The 21,834-nt window shown below is 36.0% G+C and overlaps 1 protein-coding gene across 23 annotated transcripts in view; it reads left to right on the top strand.

Annotated features, from left to right (window-relative positions):
- Positions 1-21,834, top strand: part of PCM1 (pericentriolar material 1) — an 87,439-nt gene that overhangs the window by 33,442 nt on the left and 32,163 nt on the right. For 16 of the 23 annotated variants that reach the window (XM_045535515.1, XM_045535516.1, XM_045535495.1 and 13 more), the window contains 9 exons: positions 550-690; positions 1,227-1,417; positions 2,550-2,750; positions 4,438-4,657; positions 4,766-4,911; positions 5,408-5,598; positions 7,707-7,878; positions 10,490-10,848; positions 20,934-21,098. In XM_045535515.1, the coding sequence (XP_045391471.1) occupies positions 550-690; positions 1,227-1,417; positions 2,550-2,750; positions 4,438-4,657; positions 4,766-4,911; positions 5,408-5,598; positions 7,707-7,878; positions 10,490-10,848; positions 20,934-21,098 (1,786 nt within the window). The remainder of the gene's footprint in view (positions 1-549; positions 691-1,226; positions 1,418-2,549; positions 2,751-4,437; positions 4,658-4,765; positions 4,912-5,407; positions 5,599-7,706; positions 7,879-10,489; positions 10,849-20,933; positions 21,099-21,834) is intronic. The other 7 variants (XM_045535517.1, XM_045535505.1, XM_045535506.1 and 4 more) reach the window with 1 other exon arrangement.

Below are 21,834 nucleotides of genomic sequence, written 5' to 3' on the forward strand. Positions count from 1 at the left end.
TTCGTTAGTACCCTATACCTGGGTCTTTGAGATTGAACAGAGAATAAGATATCTTTGACCATTTATCAGATAATCGGATAATGATATAGGAAGGGAATAACAATTCTTTTTGATGTTTTCCTAAAATTTATTGGTTAGCTTTATCTTCAGTTAGATTTTGTTATCAAAGAAAGAGAAATACATCAAATGATGTGTTTCTAATATAAGTGTTTATTTTCTAGACTCTTTTCCACTTTAATCCTTTTTCCCCTTATCTCCAATCTGAATAATGGAGGAATAATGTGGCAGGGTTGTGTTGAATATATAAAATTTTCCATAGTATTTTATTCATGTTGTCTTTGTTCTTCCTGAGGGTTACTATTTATCAACTGTAGACATCTTTGTTTTCTTATATCAGATTATGTTTGTGTGGTGATGGCAATTGGAATCTGGTAATAACAGATTAAATATGGCACTAGAGCTCTAGATAAGAAGTAAAATAACTACTTCTATGAAATTAATATAGTTGCTTTAATTCCTCACAATAATTTTTTATCAATTCTTTTTTAGCTGTCAGCTGCTAGTGTGGGTAATTGTCCCACAAAAAAATACATGCCAGCTGTTACTTCAACCCCAACTGTTAATGAAAATGAGACCAGTACAAGCAAATCTGTTTTTGAGCCAGAAGATTCTTCAGTAGTGGATAATGAGGTATTATAAATTGTACCCTGTTGTTGTTCCTGAGTTGGTCTTAAGACACATCTTCAGGAGGGAATCTGAGTATCTGTAAAACATATTTTTAAATGGTAGTCTGTTTTGTGTCCTTTAGTTGGGGGAAGAAACCAATTTTTTCTAAATAATAACTACGTTTGGATCTTTTCAAAATATTCTTGTTCTTTATTAATAAATATTTGGTAGAATTATATGTAAGGGGGTAGTTGTAGCAAAGAGTAATCATTTCAGTTAGAAAGATCTATTCTTTGGCATTCTACTTATATGTAATTTGTAGAAAATGTCATAACTTTTTCTAAATAGTTTCTGAAGTATATTTGGGTACTACTTGTTTTTATTAAGAATTAATGATTGCCTAATTTTTCTTACTCATAACTAAAATATTATTTTACATGGATATCTTAGTGTAAAAAGGATAGAATAAGGATAGGAAGTTTTGTTGATACTGCCAATATTATTGGCCTGTTATTCTTTAAGGCTACAGCAAATCCAATATTTACTTGACTAATTTTTAGTTGTGGTCGGAAATGCGAAGACACGAAATGTTAAGGGAAGAGCTGCGTCAGAGAAGAAAGCAGCTTGAAGCTCTGATGGCTGAACATCAGAGGAGGCAAGGTCTGGCTGAAACCGCATCTCCAGTGGCTGTGTCACTGAGAAGCAATGGATCTGAGAACCTGTGTACTCCTCAACAAAGTAGAACAGAAAAGTAAGAGAGTTGTATAAGTCACTTTTTTTTAACATCCCCTACCTAAGACGTGTAGGCTTAGGCATCCTCTTTTCCCCTCTGCACCACAGCGCAGATATGCTATTTCAGTGAGGCTAGTGTTAAATATCACTTTTGTGACTTAAATTAACTGAGTCTAGCCACTTTCTCTTCTAACTTCTTATAGCATCAGCTTTCTCTTTTGTTTTAAATTAGTGTGACCCTTGATCAAACGGGTGGTATAGATTCCTTTGTATGTATAAGCCTTATTTTCTTAGTTAAGTTTTAAGCTTATAAAAAGAAAATGCTTGATATTTTATAGTCTTTTCTGTCAGGCCAGAGATAAGCAGTTTTTTACTTAAATATCTACTCTTTGTAAGGTTCCTAAGAATCTTAAAACATATTATATAAAACATTTAGTTTTTAGGATTTAAGTTTGAAATTTCCATATCTAGAGTATTTTTAAAAGAATTGATCATCTGTAAGATCAAATACTTAGCTATATAATAATTTTCAGATCTAAAATTTTGAAATCCAGATTTATTTACGATCTTACCTTTTGATATCCTCAGATGGCATTTCTGGAACATTGCACCAAGCCTCATTTTCTTCTTAGAAAAACTTTTCTGCTGGGTATGGTGGCTTGCACCTATAATCCCAGTGACTCAGGAGGCTGAGGTTGGAGGATTGCTTGAGGCCAGGAGTTCAAGACCAGCCTGGGCAACATAGGGAGACCCCATCTCTACAAAAAATTTTTTAAAATTATTAATAGTTGGGTGTGGTGATGTGCACCTGTAGTCCCAGCTACTCAGGAGACTGAAGCAGGAGGATCCCTTGAACCTAGGAGTGTGAGGCTGCAGTGAGCTATGATGGTGCCACTGCACTCCAGCCTGGGTGATAGAGCAAGACCTCATCTCTTTAAAAAGAAAAAAGAACTGTTTTGTGGAAGGCAAACTAAATATATTTTATATTACAGCAATAGGGAGAGTATCACCCGTCTCATAGAGTTATAAGTAAATGAAATTTTATATAGATGTGTATATTTATGTTTGAAACAATGTCTGGCATACAGTAGATAGTAAAGTATTTCGCTTATCTCCAGAATGATATTTGTTTTATGCTTTTTACTTGCCAGAACAATGGCAACTTGGGGAGGTTCTACCCAGTGTGCCCTAGATGAAGAAGGAGATGAAGATGGTTACCTCTCTGAAGGAATTGTTCGGACAGATGAAGAGGAGGAAGAAGAACAAGATGCCAGTTCCAATGATAACTTTTCTACATATCCTTCTAACAGTGTGACTCATAATTCCTATAATGTAAAGGAAACTAAAAATAGGTTAGTTTCAGTGTTTGAATTTTTTGTTTGCTTTAGAGTCTCAGGTCTTTCTGTCTGACTGACACCCAAGTAATTCTGTAGTGCTCCAAACCAGTTCAGTGTTCTGTAATTGCTTTCAATAATGACACTACCTATTCAGAGTTAGTGCAGACCCTACAAGTTAAGGGGCTCAGTCCCACAAGACTGCCCTCAGTTCAGATGCCAGCCTAAAGTGCATGGTCCCCAGGGTATGCACACTTCTGTCCAGCTTGGCTGCAAATTTGGGAGTTCATTTGACACCCTCCTTCAGGTTTGATAATTCACTAGAACAATTCACAAAACTCAGGAAAACACTTAACGTTTGCCAATTATAAAGGACTCAACTCATGAACAGCCAAATGAAAGAGGTGTATTAGGACAACGTATGAGGTAGGGAGATAGGTGGAGCTTCTATGCCCTCTCTGGGTGCGCCACCCTCCCGGCACTTTGATGTGTTCACCACCCTGAGAGCTCTTTGAATTCTGCTGGTCAGAGGTTTCATTAATGGGGGTTTTATTATGTAGGCATGATTGACTAAATCACTGGCCACTGGTGGTTGAGCTCAGTCACTGATCCTCTCTCCTCCCTGGAAGTCAGGGGAGTGGGTCTGGAAATTATAACCTTCCAATGACCTAGTTGGTTTTTGTGGTGACCACCACCTCTCTCCCATTATGAAGCTATATAGGATTCTCTGAGAGTCTCTTCATTAGCTTAAACTGAGGTCTGCTTGAAAGGGGCTTGTTATGAATAGCAAAAGTCTATCACTCAGGAGATGCTAAGGGTTTTAGGAACTCTGTGTCAGGAACCAGGGACGAAGAACAGATATTTATTGTACCAGAAGGGTGTGGCTGCAATCCTGTGATCCCAGCTGGACTGGATCAAGATTCATGAATTTTCATCTTCACTCTTGTTTTTGGGAATTAAGCAAAAATGACAAAATTGTAGTTAGTGCAAAAGCTCTGTCAACAAATTTATTTATAGCAGTGAAAATCTTTTCATGAGTAAAAGATGGTAAAGTAGTTATAGTAGCCCCACTTGATGAAATGTTGTGTGGCTAAACTTAAAGCGTGAAGAATGGAAAAGTACTTATTATGTTATAAATATTTTCATTTTGTAGAATACAAAATTATTTGGACACTTCTGTATAAAAACATAAATGAAAAAGACTGGAAAGTAATTAAAAATGATAATTGTACATGGGTAAAAATCTGGAATTTTCCCATTTTCTATTTTTCATACTTTATAAGTCCTTTGAACTTGAAAGAGAAAATTGAGGTCCTGGGCAGTGGCTAATGTCTGAAATCCCAACACTGTGGGAGGCTTAGGTGGGAGGATCACTTGAGGCCAGAAGTTTAAGATCAGCTTGGGCAAAACAGTAAGACCTTGTCTCTACAAAAACTAAAAAAATTAGCCAGACATGGCAGCTGATACCTGTAGTCCCAGCTACTTGGGAGGCTGAGTTAGGAGGATTGCTTGAGTTCAAGAGTTTGGGGTTACAGTGAGCTATGACTACACCACTGCACCCCAGCCTGGGTGACAGAGGGAGACCCTGTCCCTTAAAAAAAAAAATAATACCAGTTCATAGACCAAGGTATCAGGGCTTATTGCCATATTTTAAAAATCAAATTATTACATATGATGACTTTTAATGCTTTAAATCTTGTGTTAGGTGGAAGAACAATCGCCGTTTTTCAACAGACGAAAATTATCGTCCTTTAGCCAAGACAAGGCAACAGAATATCAGCATGCAACGGCAAGAAAACCTTCGTTGGATGTCAGAGCTCTCTTATGTAGAAGAGAAAGAACAATGGCAAGAACAGATCAATCAGCTAAGGAAACAGCTTGATTTCAGTGTCAATATTTGTCAGACTTTGATGCAAGACCAGCAGGTAAAATTTAATATGAAAATAAATTTTTCTTTATCTTCATTACTTTTGAAGCAATACAAATTTTTCTCAAGTCATCAGTAACTACTAACAAAAATTTTCTTTTAATAGACTCTGTCTTGTCTGCTACAAACTCTTCTCACGGGTCCTTATAGTGTTATGCCCAGCAATGTAGCATCTCCTCAAGTACACCTTATAATGCACCAGTTGAACCAGTGTTATACTCAGCTAACATGGCAACAGAATAATGTTCAGAGGTAATCTCTTTCTTAGAAGTATTGAGACTGTATAATAAGAGCTAAAATTGAATGAAGGTTTTACAGTTATCTTCTGGGAGAAATGGACCTCAAATTGCATATTTGGACATTGTTTATCACCTGAGAGTTTTATAAGCAGTGATTTGAGTAATGTTTCCTTTTAATACTGTGGACTTTTGTTTGTTAAAGTTTATATTACTGAATCGTACACTTACATTGGGTGAATTGTATGGTGTGTAAATTATACCACAATAAAGCTATAAACAAGCAAAAAAATGAGTTTCTTACAGTTACACCAGCTTTCTAGCAGAAGTGCTTTAGCACTTGTTATTTAAAGGCTAAGTTACTGAATTAAGCCTGTAGAGCAAGTATTGTAGTATCAGAATCAGTCTGTTCTGTGTGCCATTGAATCATTTCTTACATATATTCTTTCTGAATGTACTTTATATAGATGGTAATATAACTTTTAGTTTATTGATGACCTAAATTGTTGTAGGTTGAAACAAATGCTAAATGAACTTATGCACCAACAAAGTCGATGTACGGAAAAACCTGGAAGCAAGGAAAGAGGCAGTAGTGGATCACACCCCCCTTCTCCCAGTTTATTTTGTCCTTTCAGCTTTCCAACACAGCCTGTAAATCTGTTTAATTTACCTGGATTTACTAACTTTTCACCATTTGCACCAGGTAGGTAACTAAAAACCTAAAGAGAAAATAAAAGCAAAGTGAGAATGTGATTTCTTGGCCTCTTGTTACAACAGGAGATTCTGTTTGTCGTCTATGGTGAAAATACCACCTTTTTCGGAAAAAACTTCTCTTGCTCTGTGAACCTATCTTGTCCTTCCTCAATAAATTTCATTTCATGCTTTAAAAAAAAGGAATATAATTTGTCTGTCACATGGATTTTTAACATTTTCTTTTGGAATGGTAGGAAATGTTTGTAAAGAAAGTTACAAACTCTTTTCTACGTTGTTTCTTTATAATGAAAATTTAAGCTGAATGATTTAAGCCAAATGATACGGTTACTAACAAAGTTGGGTAAACTACTTAGGAATGATTGCTCCAACTTTTTATTAAGAGAGTTAACCTACCCAGTAACTGCTCTACACGAGGGCACTATGTCAAACATTAGGAGAGTAAAGATGAATAAGACAATGCTCTTCTTGAGCACCACGTCTAGTTAGGGAGATAATACTGCTAGACTAAAGGTGAGCACATATAACATAGGCTTTTATTCTGACTTTTTTTCTGTACTCATAATATGCTAGATGTTATATAAGTTACTGGGATCCAAAGATGAGAAACACTAATTCTTCAAGGAATTCAGGAGTCTAGTGAGGAAGGAAAGAATGTTAAGTAATGCATATAATGCAGTGTCACGGTGCCATAGCAGTGGTGCAAATGCTTGTGGAAGTGTCAGGAAAGCAGTTTTTTTCCAGAAAAGGTGATATTTAGGCTAAAGAATGAATAGAATTTATTTCCAGCAAGATAAGAAGGGAAAGGACTTTCTAATTAATGAAACTGCTTCAAGTTACAAAGCAATGAAATAGTATATCAGGAAGGGAATTTAGAGGTAATGAACTGTTGCTAGTGTTTGGGGCTAAGGCAGGGAAAGAGTAACTGATGTGGCTGAAGAGTGGCAGAGGCATTTTGTGATATGCAAAGAAGTTTAGACTTGGTATTGCAGATAAGAGGGGGCCATCAAATGACTTTGAGCAGGGGATAACATGAGATTTATGTTTTAGAAAGATTACACTGGTGGGAGTGTTGAGAAATGGGAGGGAAGGAGCTGAGAGTCTAGCTGGTGAATAGAAGGCTGTTGTAGTAATATCAGGGACAGAATGATAGCCTGACCTAAGATATTGGCAGTAAGGGTAAGGAAAAAGAAGTAACTGAAAAGACATACAGGTAGAATGAATAAAGTAAGTGACCAGTTACATGAGTGAATCATGAAGGAGGAGGAGTTGAAGGTGTTTGCCAGAAAATATAGAAGGAGAAAAAAGGTTGGGAGGGCTTTGTGAACATAAATATTCTTAACAGTATTTTCAAGATAGTAGCATTAAAAAATTTAACAAGCTTTTTAGGTCTTAAGTGTCAATTAATATTGGCAGTAAACATAATATGAGTAGGCTTTAAGTAATAAATAAGAAATTGCACGTGCTGTTCCTTTTCACTGTAATATACTTCATATCTATGCCAACAGTGCAAAGACTGTTCATTTTTCATAATCTAGTTTGATTTTGTGAAGCCTTCCTGATCCCTTCCTCCCCAAGTTTGTAGTTCCTTACAGACTCATGTGATACTAGCACTATTCGGTAACAATCATTTAATTGTATTTTACTCCCCAAATTAGAGTAGAAGGAATATAAGTTTTAGAGTCATACAGACCCAACATCTAACCAGCTTTTCCATTTATTAGACACTTGATCTCTAAGCCAGTTTTTTCACTGATGAAATGAACATAATACCTATTTTCAGAACATGTTTAGTATTAAACAAAATAACATATAAAGTACTTACAATAGAGTCTGGCACCCAGTAATAATTGGATAAATAAAGATTCTATTATTTCTAACTTTTAAGGGAGTGGGGATCATTAGTCATCTTTGTAACACCAATTCCTAAACTATAGTGGGCTGAGCTGTAAACAGTGATGGAATAAATGAATATTACTTTATTTTAATTATCAATTTTTTTGATGAATTTGAATGGCACAATTAATTAAAACTGTCTTTTAATTTCATTTTAAGGCTAAAGGCACTTTATTGTTTTTATCTTTTGCTTTTATTTATTAGGTATGAATTTCAGCCCTTTATTTCCTTCTAATTTTGGAGACTTTTCTCAGAATATCTCTACACCCAGTGAACAGCAGCAACCATTAGCCCAAAATTCTTCAGGGAAAACAGAATATATGGCTTTTCCGAAACCATTTGAAAGCAATTCCTCTGTTGGAGCAGAAAAACCAAGGTACTTGATTATGAACATAACCAGTTATTTGCTTAAACATTCACTTTTGTGATTACGTTTAATTATATGTAGTTTGAAAACACAGTTAGGGAGGATGTGTGTGATTGTTTGGCTTGATAGTGCTGGGAATATAATGTTGAAGTGCTATTACATTATAAAAACAGCTTTTGTAAGTTTTGATGATCATGGTGTTAATCATAGTTAGTATTTTTTTCCTCTTTCCTTCCTTCCTTTCCTTCCTTCCTTTCCTTCCTTTCTTTCCTTTCTTATTTATGAGACAGAGTCTCACTCTGTTGCCCAGGCTAGAGTGCCGTGGCGTCAGCCTAGCTCACAGCAACGTCAAACTCCTGGGCTCAAGCAGTCCTCCTGCCTCAGCCTCCTGAGTAGCTGGGACTACAGACATGCGCCACTATGCCTGGCTAATTTTTTCTATATATATTTTTAGTTGTCCAGATAATTTCTTTCTATTTTTAGTAGAGACGGGTTCTCGCTCTTGCTCAGGCTGGTCTCGAACTCCTGAGCTCAAAGGATCCACCTGCCTCGGCCTCCCAGAGTGCTAAGATTACAGGCATGAACCACCATGCCCGGCCTTCCTCTGTGTTTCTTACATTTATTATTTTTTAATGTGATAATCTTCCAAAATACAATTTTTGACTCAAATAGTGTGAAAGATTGGCTTAGGCCAATCACTGTAGGTGTTTTTATAGCTAGATAAGTAATGATTTTAATGATTGTGTTAATCCAGAAAAAGATTTAAATAGCCAATTGGTGAAAATCATGTAGCATTTTTATTGTATTTGTTATTTACTTAAGAAAAAACTTTTTAGAAGGATGAAATATTAGAGGTAAATGAGCCTAATATTCTGTCAGAAATATTTATAATTGTTTTTCCTAGTCCTTTGGAACTGTGTAATTCACATTACATTGCTCTTTAGCTTTGTGTCTGGGCATGTCTTAGGCTGTTAAATTAGCATTTTGACAATGTTTAATTGTTAAATCATGAACTTTGGGATGTTTTAATTGATTACAAACTCTTAGAATTCCAATTTTATATTCACCTTTAGGAATCCTGTGATTAACCTCCATGTCTTTGTTGACTCCTTGTTTTAGCTGTCTTAACCACTGTTTCCTATTACATCTCGTGCTCTCTAAAAGTATTCTATCATCAGAGCCTAACAGTGTTTAGTTAGTGCAGTTGTCATTCAGAAATGATGGTTGAATGAATATCTATCACAAGCAGTAAACATTTATTCAAAGCTTCAGTGAATAGGCCTTCCTACTAGAAGGTCTCTGCTTCACTATTCATGTTTTAAATATAATTGATAGTAAATAATTATTCTGGTTTTACATTAGGTATTTATATCATTTTTAGGATGGATCTGAGTATCTAATACTGTTTTAGATATTTGACCTACTTCAGATTAGACCTTATCTCTCAAAATCTCAACTGTCATAGGTTCCTTGAATTAAATGACTGGAAATAACAAGAAGTCAGATGAAACCGTGTAATCTTGCTCAGGGGTCAGTAAACTTTTCCTGCAAAGGTCTAGGTGGTAAATATTTTCGGCCTTGCAGGCATATAGTGTCTATCGAAGCCATTCATCTGTGCCAGTTTTTGCACAACATCAGACATTGTATGTAAATGTGCATGGGGCTGTGTTCTAATAATACTTCATTTAGGGGCCCTGAAATTTGAATTTAATATAATTTTCATGTTTCATAAACTATTTTCCTCCTTTTGATTTTTTTTCCAACTATTTAAGAATATAAAAACCATTCTTACCTTCAGGCCATACAAAAACAGGCACCAGGTTGAATTTAGTTTCTAACCCTTGTCTTGAATTATACCCTGTAGGTCATTGTCTCCCAGACTTTTCTTAGGAACACTGTTGTTGTCCATGCTAGGTTCTGTGATACAACATTTTGGACTTGTCACTCACTGCCCCTCTAAGATGTTTATAAAGCATGTTGGCATATTAAAAATTTTGATATCTTACAGGCGTATTTAACTTTGTTTTGCCTATTTTCTTCCAAACTTAGATGATCAGTGATTACTCATTAAATATTAAGGGATGTCAGTGTTCAGCAGATAAAATTTGTGAAATGACTCTAGTCCAACAGAACTAAAATAGACTTAATGAGCGGGAGAAACAAATTACTAGTTGAGTGACCAATTGTTTTCACCAAATTCTGATTTTATTTCAACTGCTTTAGGTGACACAGGTCCATGTTATATTCCCAGACCCTCTGCTACAGCTCTTTCCCAGCCACTCTTCTGTGTTTTTTTTCTTGTATGTTCCATCCTCCCTGATTTCTCTTTCCCACTGTTTTTTATTTTCCATCATGAATTGCTGGATCTTTGGTATGGAACTTTGAAGTGAAAGTGAAAATGATTTAGTGAGAAGGGTTTCAGAAGTAAAGCTTAAAGCAATTTACTATATTAGCTTATGTAATATTTGCATATTCAGTGCATATTTTTGTGTAAATATTTTTACAGCCTGCTGACTATTTTATTCACCTAAATGTAATCATTAGTAAACTGTAAGTTCATCTGGAATTTTCAGTATATAAGGGACTCTATAATTTATAAAAACTTATTTTCATTGTTAAGGAATCAAAAATTGCCTGAAGAGGATGTAGAAAGTAGTAGAACACCATGGTTATATGACCAAGAAGGCGAAGTAGAAAAACCACTTATTAAGACTGGATTTGCAGTGTCTGTAGAGAAAACCGCAAACGGTAGCCGCAAAAATCAGTTAGATACAAGCAGGAGAAGATGCCAGTTAGATGAAGAATCATTAGAAAGTTTTAGCAGTATGCCTGATCCAGTAGATCCAGCAACAGTAACTAAAACATTCAAGACAAGAAAAGCATCTGCACAGGCCAGCCTGGCTTCTAAAGATAAAACTCCCAAGTCCAAAAGTAAGAAGAGGAATTCTACTCAGCTGAAAAGCAGAGTTAAAAATATTGGTAAGTACTGAAATTTGTTGAATGTTGATCAGCATAAATGTTGGTAATCTTACTGTGACATGTTGACACATTTAATTTCATTACGGCTAGATGGGGCAGATGCTGTTCTAGACCTACTTGAACAGTCATTTTTAGTTACCTTTATAATTTCTATTTATAAAATACTTCAGTATTTGAAATTGGGTTTAATGGTGTAGATTAATGTTGCAAAACATGGCATTTATTCTTTTTTGTATGAAAGTTGTTTATGTTTCCTATGTATGTGATTATTATGAACTCAGAGGATGTTCTTCAAATTTTTTAGGGTATTCAAAAATTGCCAGAAATGCCAAACTTTACTATTTTTTCTCTTTTGCTATTACATCTGGTTTTTCATCCAACTCTTTAGCTGTAACTTTTGGTTAGAGTCTTGATTGACTCATTTAAAGAAGTGTGGGTTTCTTAAATACATTGATTGCAATTTTTGAATATCGTATAGATGAAACTACTTTTAAAACAGGCTTGCTTTTAGTCATTTAGGAACTAAACCCCTATTTTATTAAGTCTAGCTATTGAGTATCATATTAAAGTTCTCTTTATGGTGTTAACTGCATACCTTTTTTTAATTAGATAAATATTCAGTGTTTATACGATTATAACTATATTAATATTCACAGTTGAATACATCATATACTGTGACACCTAGGAAAGGTATCATATATCTTATATACATTTTTCCCTTTTAGGATTAATGATTGTCTCATTTTTCAGTCCATATTTTGTTCATATATCTATGAATCAATCACCAGACTAAGGGAAGAAAAATCTCTTTTATATTTAAATATTTCAAATATATACCATTTACCTTTTTTTGTCTGGGACACTTCCCTGCCAGAGCTCACCTTCCTTCTGCGCCATTCTGGACTGCTGCTTCCTTGGCCTGCTGCACAGCTGTCATCCTGGAGATCTTTAATCATAGTTCTGGGGATTCTTTTTACCTGTCTGTCTTTCATTCCCCATTTTTGGATCTCAGACTTTTTCTTTCTCATTTTGCTTTCTTGTTTTAGTGGAATATGGCCTCTAGGAGCTTTCTTAGAAATGGTGTATGAGAATATATTTTGGGGGACATTAAATATTTGCAACACTCTAATTTGCTGGATAGTTTTCTTGGTTATAGAAATCTAGGTTAGAATACATTTTTCCTGAAAATTTTGAGGACATTGCCCCATTGTCTTCCAATTTCCAGTGCTACAGTTGTGAAATCCAGTGCCATTCTAATTCTTGATTTTTGTGGAATGTTTTTATTTGCTGACATTCAAAAGCTTTCAGAATTTTCTTTCTCTAGTGTACTAAAATTTCACAGTGTGTACCTCTTTTTTAAAAAATAGATTTTATGTGATGTTTGAAGAATTTACTAAAGTCTAGTACCATGTTAAAAATAGTTTTATTAACTTAAATCTGTAATATTATGGCTAAAAGATACTCTTTTCAAGTTTGCGAGTGGTACTTTTTGGCTGTGGCCTTAAGAGGTGGTACTGAGTTTATGGAGATAATATTTGGTGCTTAAGAACAAAGTTTTCGAGGCTTGTAATCAGGGAAGTTTGAAAAATCACTGCACTCTGCTAACTCCCTCTTCTGAAAGTTCACAATACATATAAGTATAGTAAAGGCTCGGGGAAATCCTGTAGTAGAAAATACACTTGTAAACTTTGGCAGCATTCATCTTCATCATTTTTGAGTAAGGGAACCTTTGGAAAATCTGATGAAAACTATAGATGTAGAAAAGAATGTTTGCATATTTTTTTCCTTTCAGTAATTCACATGCCCTTGAAGTCCTTGGCTCTAGCTCCTAACCCATGTGAAGAATCTTACTGATGGCTAAACAAGCAGATTTGAACAGGGATGACATTGTTCTCAGCACACACATTAACATCCTTGAAATAATTTTCCAGTTATAAAGGTTTGGGAGAAGTTGATGAGTTAAATTAATCAGTGATCTCAAACCATTTAGGCAACTATTAATACTGTGCTTCTCCAAGATTATTTTTGGTGCTACCAGGGAACATTTAAGTAAATAATGACCATTTCAGAGAGGCCCTTTAGGGAACTCATAACTTTTTATTCCCTAGTGCCTTGCCCCCATAAAAATGCTTTTTGTCATATGCGTAAATGAAGAAAAACTAACATTTTTAAATTTCAGCCTTCTCTTACAACATGAGAGTCTGACTCCTCTGTATTGCCAGTATTGGTCTGTGGACTACACTTTGAGTAGCAAGATTTTAGAGAAACCTTAGCCAATTTATGGCTAAGGTTTAAGCCTAGAAATATTGGTGCATTTGTATTTTTTGTGCTCTCTTCCTTCATATTTAAGTATAAAAATAAAAGACAGCAGAATCAACTGTATATAGTCAAATCAGATTAATATGTGTCAGGATCAAATTAATCAGCTAAATCTTTGCTGTTCAAAATGTGAACCATGAGCAAGCAGCATTGGCATCACCTGGGAGCTTATCAGAAATGCAGACTTGTGGGCCCCACCTTAACCAACTAAATCAGTATGCATTTTTCTTCAATATGCATTTTGGCAAGATTCCAAATGTTTCAGTATGAGTATATACACATAAAACTCTGAGAAATACTGAACTAAACCACTGATGTATGTTGTTTTTGTTCTTTTTGTTGGGTAGGAATAGCTAAGATTTGTTTGAAAAAAAAAGGATGTTTATTCTGTGTCAAAGGAAGTGGTAAATGGAGGTTGGTGGAAAGAAGATTGGAAAGCATTCCAAATTGTAATAACAATAAGAAAAATAAAGAGTCGGGAAGAAGCAAGATGACAGGAATTGGGAAAGGGTAAAGGATATGACAAGTAGAACAGCATAGTGGGACTTAAATTATTGTCTCAAGAGGTAAAGTACAGCCAGTTATACTGTCACAAACTTACTAGACCAAACTGTTATGTTTTTTGTACATGTTGACAGTCTTTCAGAAGTGGCATGCTAAATCTTCATTTAAGTTTCCCATGATGGTACTTTAATCCTTAGAAGGTCTTTATATGTAAAAATACAAATTGCATGTGAAGTAAGAATTTATAAATTATGTAATAATCATCTTTTAAACTTTAGTTCAAATTTAGACCTTATGAGCTGAGGGTGATTTCTTGCCTAGCTGGGTTTTTCACTTGTCAGACCTATAATTTGGTTACACTGTACCAGGCCCAAGTCCCTCTTTTGATATTATTGGAGAGGAGTAGGAGCATATAATATAGATTTTCTTCATTCTCTTCTTGGAAAATTGGATAGAATTGTTAATGTACTCACTTTGGGTTCTTAACCATCCTTTCTTCTTTCCATTTCTTCCCTCCTCCCTTTCTTGTTGCTCACTGATGAAGATTGGCATGAAATGGATGTCAAGTATCAAGAAGGCAAAGTTTAACAAATCTGGCTGATAGAAAAACAGTAAACCCATTTCACATTCAGACAGTTATTACTTACATGGACAGAGAAAGGAAGAATAGCCAAAGGCGCCAGCTCTCTGTGTCCCTTGTTTCTACACTTAAAAAATGTGACACTGAAAGAAGGGAGTAGGTGACAATTGTGCCTTGAGGGGCAGGACACCCTTCTGCTGAAGAGTCAGTTAAGCTGTTTTGTAGTCTGCAGATATGCCCTGGAAGGGTGAGGCAGAAGGGTTTCATGTTTTATCCAAACCTGAGAGGAGATGAGAAACTATCTCCTGACAGCATCTCAGAGAGAGAGGGAGGAGAGTGGAAAATGGCCACATAACAACTTCTCACAAGCCTCTTGTGTCCATGTTCCAGGAAGATCATATGGCCTTCTGTCAAGACTTAGATTTAGCTGCGGTTCAGTCCTTAACCTCTGTGGCCTCTTTGGACACATGCAAGATCTCTAGGGTGTCATGGCTGAGCCATTTCCTTTCAGTGGAGGCAAAAGTAATACTGTTTCTTCTAATTATGTCAGCCACTCATGCTGAGAAAAACAGAATGGAGATAAGGGAAAGAGTGGTGAAGTGGAATAGGAGACTTACGGTAATGAGCATTGTGTGTTACTATTGCTGTTAAACTGGCTGGCCTAGCCCGTGTTACTCTGAAATACTAACCTTCATTAATTCTGCTACTCTCCCTGGATGATTACTATTAAAGTGCCCAAGAGAATAACAGTTCAATCACTCATTAGTACCTTAACTTTGGAAATCTAGCCCATGATATTTTTAATTTGGGACTCATATATAAAATCATAGTTTTTTCCTCTATTGCATCTTAATAATTATAGCTTGCTTCTCTTCACAGTTTCAGCTGTTCTGGAGGATGACTGTATGTATGTCTTTTTAAAAGTACATTCTAGGGCTCCCCAAAGAGAATTTTATATATGCCACATAATCTATATTTTAATTTTGATTAAAATTCATTCATCACTTTTCATGTGATACAGTAACAGCAGTCAAAAGTTTAATTTCATTTATGTAAATGTTCTTGTTAGAATAACATACTTAACATTTTTTTCTTCAGAGCATTGCATATTATTAAATGAACAAATAGACCAGCATAGTGGGACTTAAATTACTGTCTTGAAAGAGAGAGACAGTAGTACTACCAGTCATGTTATTTTACATATTACTTCTGGCAGTCACACCCTTTGTTGCTAGATGAGTTTTATGTGAAGATCAATAGTAATCAAGAGGGCAGGCCTCTTTTTTTAGTAAGTTTCATGCAGATTGGGTAGGAGTGGCTGGACTTTAAGGACCAATGAAGAAACCAGGAACTTAAATTTGAGCCAGTGAAGTCCTAACTTTAATGATAGACTTAGAAATAGAAAGGAAGGGTTTAATCCAGACAGGATATCAGAGAGAATGAATTAATATCTTGGGGAACCTATTTGTTAATTAGCAGAGCAGCTGCCATGATCTGGAAGATGTAAAGCTTTTTGGGTTCTGCTGGCTCTTCTGTAGAGTGTCTGGGCAAAGATCAGAGCTTCTTGGTTCATGGAGAAAGCTATGTTGGAGGAGATCTATGCAACTCCTCCTATTATGGGCCCTTCCCCTCACCTTTAAGAGTAGCAATCTTTTGCCACTTCAAGCTACTAATAGGCAGGGGTGTTATTAAACAAGTAGATGGCAATCCTCTCTACCCCTGCAAGTGGAAGAGCATTAGTCTTTGCAGCTGAGGAGACTAAGCGAGAGAGAAGCATGCCCTCATTGTCTTGTTTGGAAACTGACAACTTGCTAGCTAGAGTGTTGCTTGACCATAGGAATGAGATCACATACTCTCAGCATGCCACCATTAAGGCTACCTGGCGTTTGGGTCCGGCCTTAAGGGAAGGTTAAGAGTCATGACTAGGCTAGTGAATATAGCAGTGCATATAAAAGGGACCTAGCGACCAGAGAGAAGACAGAAGCAGACTAGAACAGGTGAAACCTAGTGAAAACAAAATTATTGAAGGAAATATACACTTGAACAAAATCATAAGGGCACATAAGCAGATTGAATTATAACAAATTCTTTAAAAGTAGAAAAAATGATTTTTACTTTTAATTTTTAGGTTTGAAAAAGAGGATGCATGCTATTAAGTCCCAGATTACTGGCCTAGAAAATCAAGGGAAAGAATTATCTCATTACACAGAACAAAAGTATTAAGAGATAAAATCAAGAGGAAAAAGATGAGAAGCTTAAAGACAAATCTTGGATATCTGATATACAAAGAGTTCTAAAGGAAAAAAAAATGGAGAAGTAATAATTAAATACATAATAAAGGGGATAAAGAAAAGACTTGAGTTTGCAGATCAAAATAGCTGACTGTTGTCCAGCCAGGAGGGAAGTGAGGGAGGAAAACACACTTACCTAGGTATAGTCTGATAAAATTACTGACTTAAAGTAAAAATTTCGTAGGCTTTCATACAAAAGAACAAGTTATATACAAAGAAAAAGAACCAAATTGACATCAGACAATCTTACCATACAAGTAGAAGGAGGGGAAGGTGAAATGACCCATAGCAGTCAAAAAAAGACTATAACTCAAGAATCTTGTATTCAGTCAAGAGACCCTTCCCCTGTCAGGATGAAAAGAAGACACTGGTGTGTCCTAACCGAGGAAAACTACAGAAACAACGTAGGAATCAGAATAGATATCTTTATATAGGGGAAGGTAAAGGGGAGAAGTACCAGTTCAATAAAGAAAACAGATCAATCTCACTAATAAAAATTTAAAAGTAAAAATAAAACACTAGCAAATCGAACCTGTCATTGTATCAGAAGAACATTAGACTTGTTACTAGGGTTCATTTCAGAAATATGATTTGTTACCAGGAAATCTGTCAGTTTATTATATCAAATTAAAAGGACAAAGTTATAATATAGCAGTAGAGCAGATAAAATTTGAAGTCTTTCCTAATGAAAATTCTAAATAAAATGGGTAGAAGGCATATATTTAAATATAATGAAGACTGTTAGCCAATGTCAATCATAAGCACCATTGTAAATGAAAATACTGCAAAGATATGTCTATCAAAATTAAGAACTAAACAGGGATTCCCCTCTCTACCACCACCATTATTTACCATTATTTGGAAAGCATTATGACAAATAATTAGAATTATTATTAAATAATTGTAATAAATATTGGAAAAAGAAGGGAACAAATTCTATATTTTTTTTCTAGTAGTATTTTTGTATACTAAGAGAGCCCAAGAGACACTGGAAAATAACTACTAGAGTTATAAGGTAAACTGTTAAAGTGGCTGGTTATGAAATAAGTATGCATGTGTTTTTCTCTATGATAGTAATATCCAGTAGAATGGAAGTGGGGGGAAATATTCTTCTCATGGTGAAAGGGCAGTCTTACTAATGTGCTAACAAGGAAAAATAAATTTCTAACTGGCAGCCACTTAAAGTAGCATAAAACCCTGTCTCTATGGTTAGTGATATAACTATCTCTTTACAAGTCATAGGAAAGGGTGAGATATTCAGAGTCTTTAGAGAATTTTGAAGGGTCACCTGAGAAGCTGCCTAGTTTAGTTTCTATTTGAGACAGATCAGACATAGAAAAAGGGACATGGACTCGGAGAATACCCTCTGCGCCAGCAGGGCTGGCTGATGCACAGGCAGAGAGGGATCCTGAAACAGGCCTGCTAGAACCAGTGCAGCCAGGAGAAAGGGGTGGAGACGAAGAATAGGAAGCAGGAGGGGGAAATGAAGACGGTGGAGTTAAAGGGGAAGCAGGTGACCCTGAAGGAGGGGACTGGTATGGAGGGAGAACAGGGGGAGCTGAAAGAAAAATGTCATCTGTATCATAAAAAAGGGGGTAGAGAAATAATAGAAATAAGAAGTAGCATATGGCAGGTAGAATGGAGAACAGAATGTTTAGCAAGTTCAAAGAAAGCCTGTATGTAGGGAACTTCTGACCATTTGCCAAGTTTACAGCAATAAGTTCCAGGATGGTGTTATGATTTAGAGATCTGTTCTCAGGCCACACCTCCTGGTATTATGGCTAGGCTGTATTACAAAAGAAGACTAAATGTTTGGGACAGAGGTCAGTGAATTCCAAGGTTTTCAAATTCTAAAGGAGACAGCCCAGTGGGGAGATGTTGGGTGGAGCCAGTTGAACATTGCCCATGATAACAACTAGGAGAAAGAAAAGGATGTTTTAGGGGTGGTCTTACGTGGAAGACAGAAATATGAAAAGGCGTCACCTACTCAGATGATCTGCGGAATTCTGACCAGACATCAGGTGTCCATGAAGCCTGAGTCAGACCTTGACCTGGATCTGGCCAAAAAGCTGGTGTCCTGAGTTCTGAACCAGACCTGAACCTTCTGATCTTCCCCCAAAGCCTGGCATCCCTGATGCTGAATGAAGATTGATGGGGGGAGATCCCCCCTGCCCCAAAAGTGGCTGGGAAGTATCCTTCCATGCTACCCTCCTGAGTGGTAGACCCAGCACTGGGTTTTCCCTTGACCAAACCAAAAAGGAAGCAGTTTCCACCTTGTGCACATGACCATTCCCAGAATTTCCACAGACTAAGAGACTCACCAAGTTCCAGACGATATTGAAGGCAAGGAAAAGGAAATCCTAAGAGCTCCACCTCAGGGGAGGAAGCAGTTTAGATTGAGTTCCTTGTGTGAAGGTTGAGAAGTGACTCAGCTTCCCTCCCCATATGGGGTGCAGAAGTAATATCTTGAGTCCCAGTAAGGGTAGCCAAATGTTAGGGTGTGAAGTCTGTCCGTTCGCAGTGGTAGAAAGAATTCTTAGTGATTAGGATAGAAAGAAGCACCAAGTTTATTTATTCCTTCTCCGAAGAGGAGGGCACAGCCCCAGAAAATAAAGAGGGTGCTGGCCCGAGGCCAAACAACTCTGCCTCTTTATTAGGGCAGGCTGAGGAGGGGTGGGGGGATTGGTTAAGATTGTAGCTGTATTTAGTAGAGGACAGCTGAGAAACTGCTGAGTTTGTCCTTTTCTGTCTCTCATGCAGTAGGCTGATAACGGGAGTTGTTTTCTTCATTCTTAATAGTGGGAGACATCTGGTGTCATCTCTCCTTGAAGAGGTGGGGGATGCTCCTGTCTTAGCTGGCCCAGGAATGCTTCAAGGCTGTTTAAACAAGCTCAAAAAGACTTTTTATATAGGCAGTGAGGGTCCATCAGACAGTTTTTCCTTTCCTCCCCTTTCCAGGAAACTACTTTTCCCTTTGAAATGTTAATGAGGATTTATGCTCCTTTTGTTAGCTTAGCTTCTTTTAATTGTTAGGTGAACATCTCTGTAGGAGAGATATTCATGTTACTAACCTTAGAGACAGGGTTTATGCTCCTCTGAGTGTCTGCCAGTTAGAAATTTATTTTTCCTTGTTAGTCTGTTAGTAAGACTGCCCTTTCACATGGTATTAATAGTACTCAAAGATATTGAAGGGGAAAAAACTTCAGAAGTAAATTTAACAAGGAAAGTACTAGGTCTATAAAAAGGTATAAAATATTTTTGAAGAACACAAAAGAAGATTGAACAAATGTAAAAACATAACCATATTCTTAGGTGGATATGCATAAAATTATTAAACATCAATTCTCCTCAAGTTTATAAATACTTTTGATTACATTTTGAATCCCCTGGGATTGTTTTTAAAATTGAAAAAAAAGTCTCAAAGCATATGCGGAAGACCAAATATCCAAGAATAGCCAAGAAGCGAAGCTAGGTAGGACTTGCCTTGTCAGATGTTTAAACAGACTGTATAACTTTTGTGGCTAAAAGAATGAAAATGGCATTGGAATAGATAAGTTGAACAGAATGTTTAAAAATAAAACCCAATAAATACAGGAGTTTAAGATATTGACCACGTGCATTTTAATTCAATGGAAAAAGGGTAGGCATAACCAACTATACATGTGGAACAAAAGACGTTGAATTCCTACCTTGTATCTTATATTAAAATAAATATTAAAAAATACTTAGAAGGAAAATTTAGTGGAATATATGTATGACCTCTGTGTGGGTAAGACCTTTTAAACTAAGTCATATCACATAAAAGGTGTAAGAGTGTCAGACATATTTGACTAATGCTCATTACTCTTCTCTCTACTGTGGAGACACATATACATACATATATATATTTTTTTTTTTTTTTTTTTGAGATAGGGTCTTGGTATGTTGCCCAGGCTGGTCTCGAACTGCTGGCTTCAAGTGATCCTCTCACCTCGGCCTCCCAAAGTGCTTGGATTACAGGCATGAGCCACCACGCCATGCCCTATGGATATTTGTATAGGTTGAATATGATTCTTTTGTGTATTTCCTCATATTGAAAACCTGTTAACTTGGAGTGTAGTAGAGAATTTGGATCATATAAGATCTGCCATATACTTTGAATTGGGATGTACTCATTAGGACAGATAATCAAAGGACAATGAAGTGTTAGAATTTATTAGTTACCCCATGCTTCCAAAGGTTATTGCAAAGATACCTCTAAGACATAATATTTACTGTTTTGTATTCTGTTTATACCAGGCCATCATAGCATTCTAAATTGAGTTACCTATACTATTTCACTATGGAAATCAGTTTCCCTTTTAGTTTGAGTTAGTTGCAGCTGATAACAGTTGTCACTTTTTTTACTCAAGGGTATGAAAGTGCCAGTATGTCTAGCACATGTGAACCTTGCAAAAGTAGGAACAGACATTCAGCCCAGACTGAAGAGCCTGTTCAAGCAAAAGTATTCAGCAGAAAGAATCATGAGCAGCTGGAAAAAATAATAAAACATAGTAGGTCTACAGAAATATCTTCAGGTATGTTCTTTTTTGGTTTGCCTTAATTCAAGGAGGTCTTCATCTTAGATTTAAAAAGCTGTATTAAAGCAAGTTTTAAAACTGGTCTATCACACATTTGTGTCATGTGGAAGGTTTTATAGTAGAGATTACAGTGCACATTCATTGGTATTAAGAAATGTAAACTGGAAATATTTTTTGTTTTTGTGATACTAGTTTTCAATGCATTTTAATAAAATTCTTTCTAAACAAAGGATAGTTGACATTAATGTGGAACTAATTTGAAATTCTGAAAATCTTATCTGAATAAGAATTAGATGTGAAATCATATCACCCACCTGCTTAAAACCTTTGGCTCATCATGCCTACAGGATAAAGGCCGAATGCCGTAATGTAACATAAATGGCCATTGAGGATTTTGTTCCTTCTTTCCCCTCCAGACTCATTTCTTTCCACCCTCCACCTTGAGCCTTATTCTTTCAGCGACACTAAAGGTTTTTTATAGCTATCACACTATTTTTTACCTCAATAATTATTTTTTTGTCTCAAGTCCTTTTTGTGCTTTGTAAACCCATTTCTCTTTTGGACTAATAGTAAAATTTTAATTCTAGAACTCTGAAATTGCATTCTAATCCAAGCTAGGATAGCTTCTCCTTTCTCCTTTTTGTTTTCATTGTAGCCTATGTAAACCTGTTTTGTTGCCTGTATCATATTATATAGTATTTACCTATTTAAGTGTCTGTATCACCCTTTTGAG

The sequence above is a fragment of the Lemur catta genome, chromosome 22, assembly GCF_020740605.2.
Source record: "Lemur catta isolate mLemCat1 chromosome 22, mLemCat1.pri, whole genome shotgun sequence".
In the NCBI taxonomy this organism is placed as follows: domain Eukaryota; kingdom Metazoa; phylum Chordata; class Mammalia; order Primates; family Lemuridae; genus Lemur; species Lemur catta.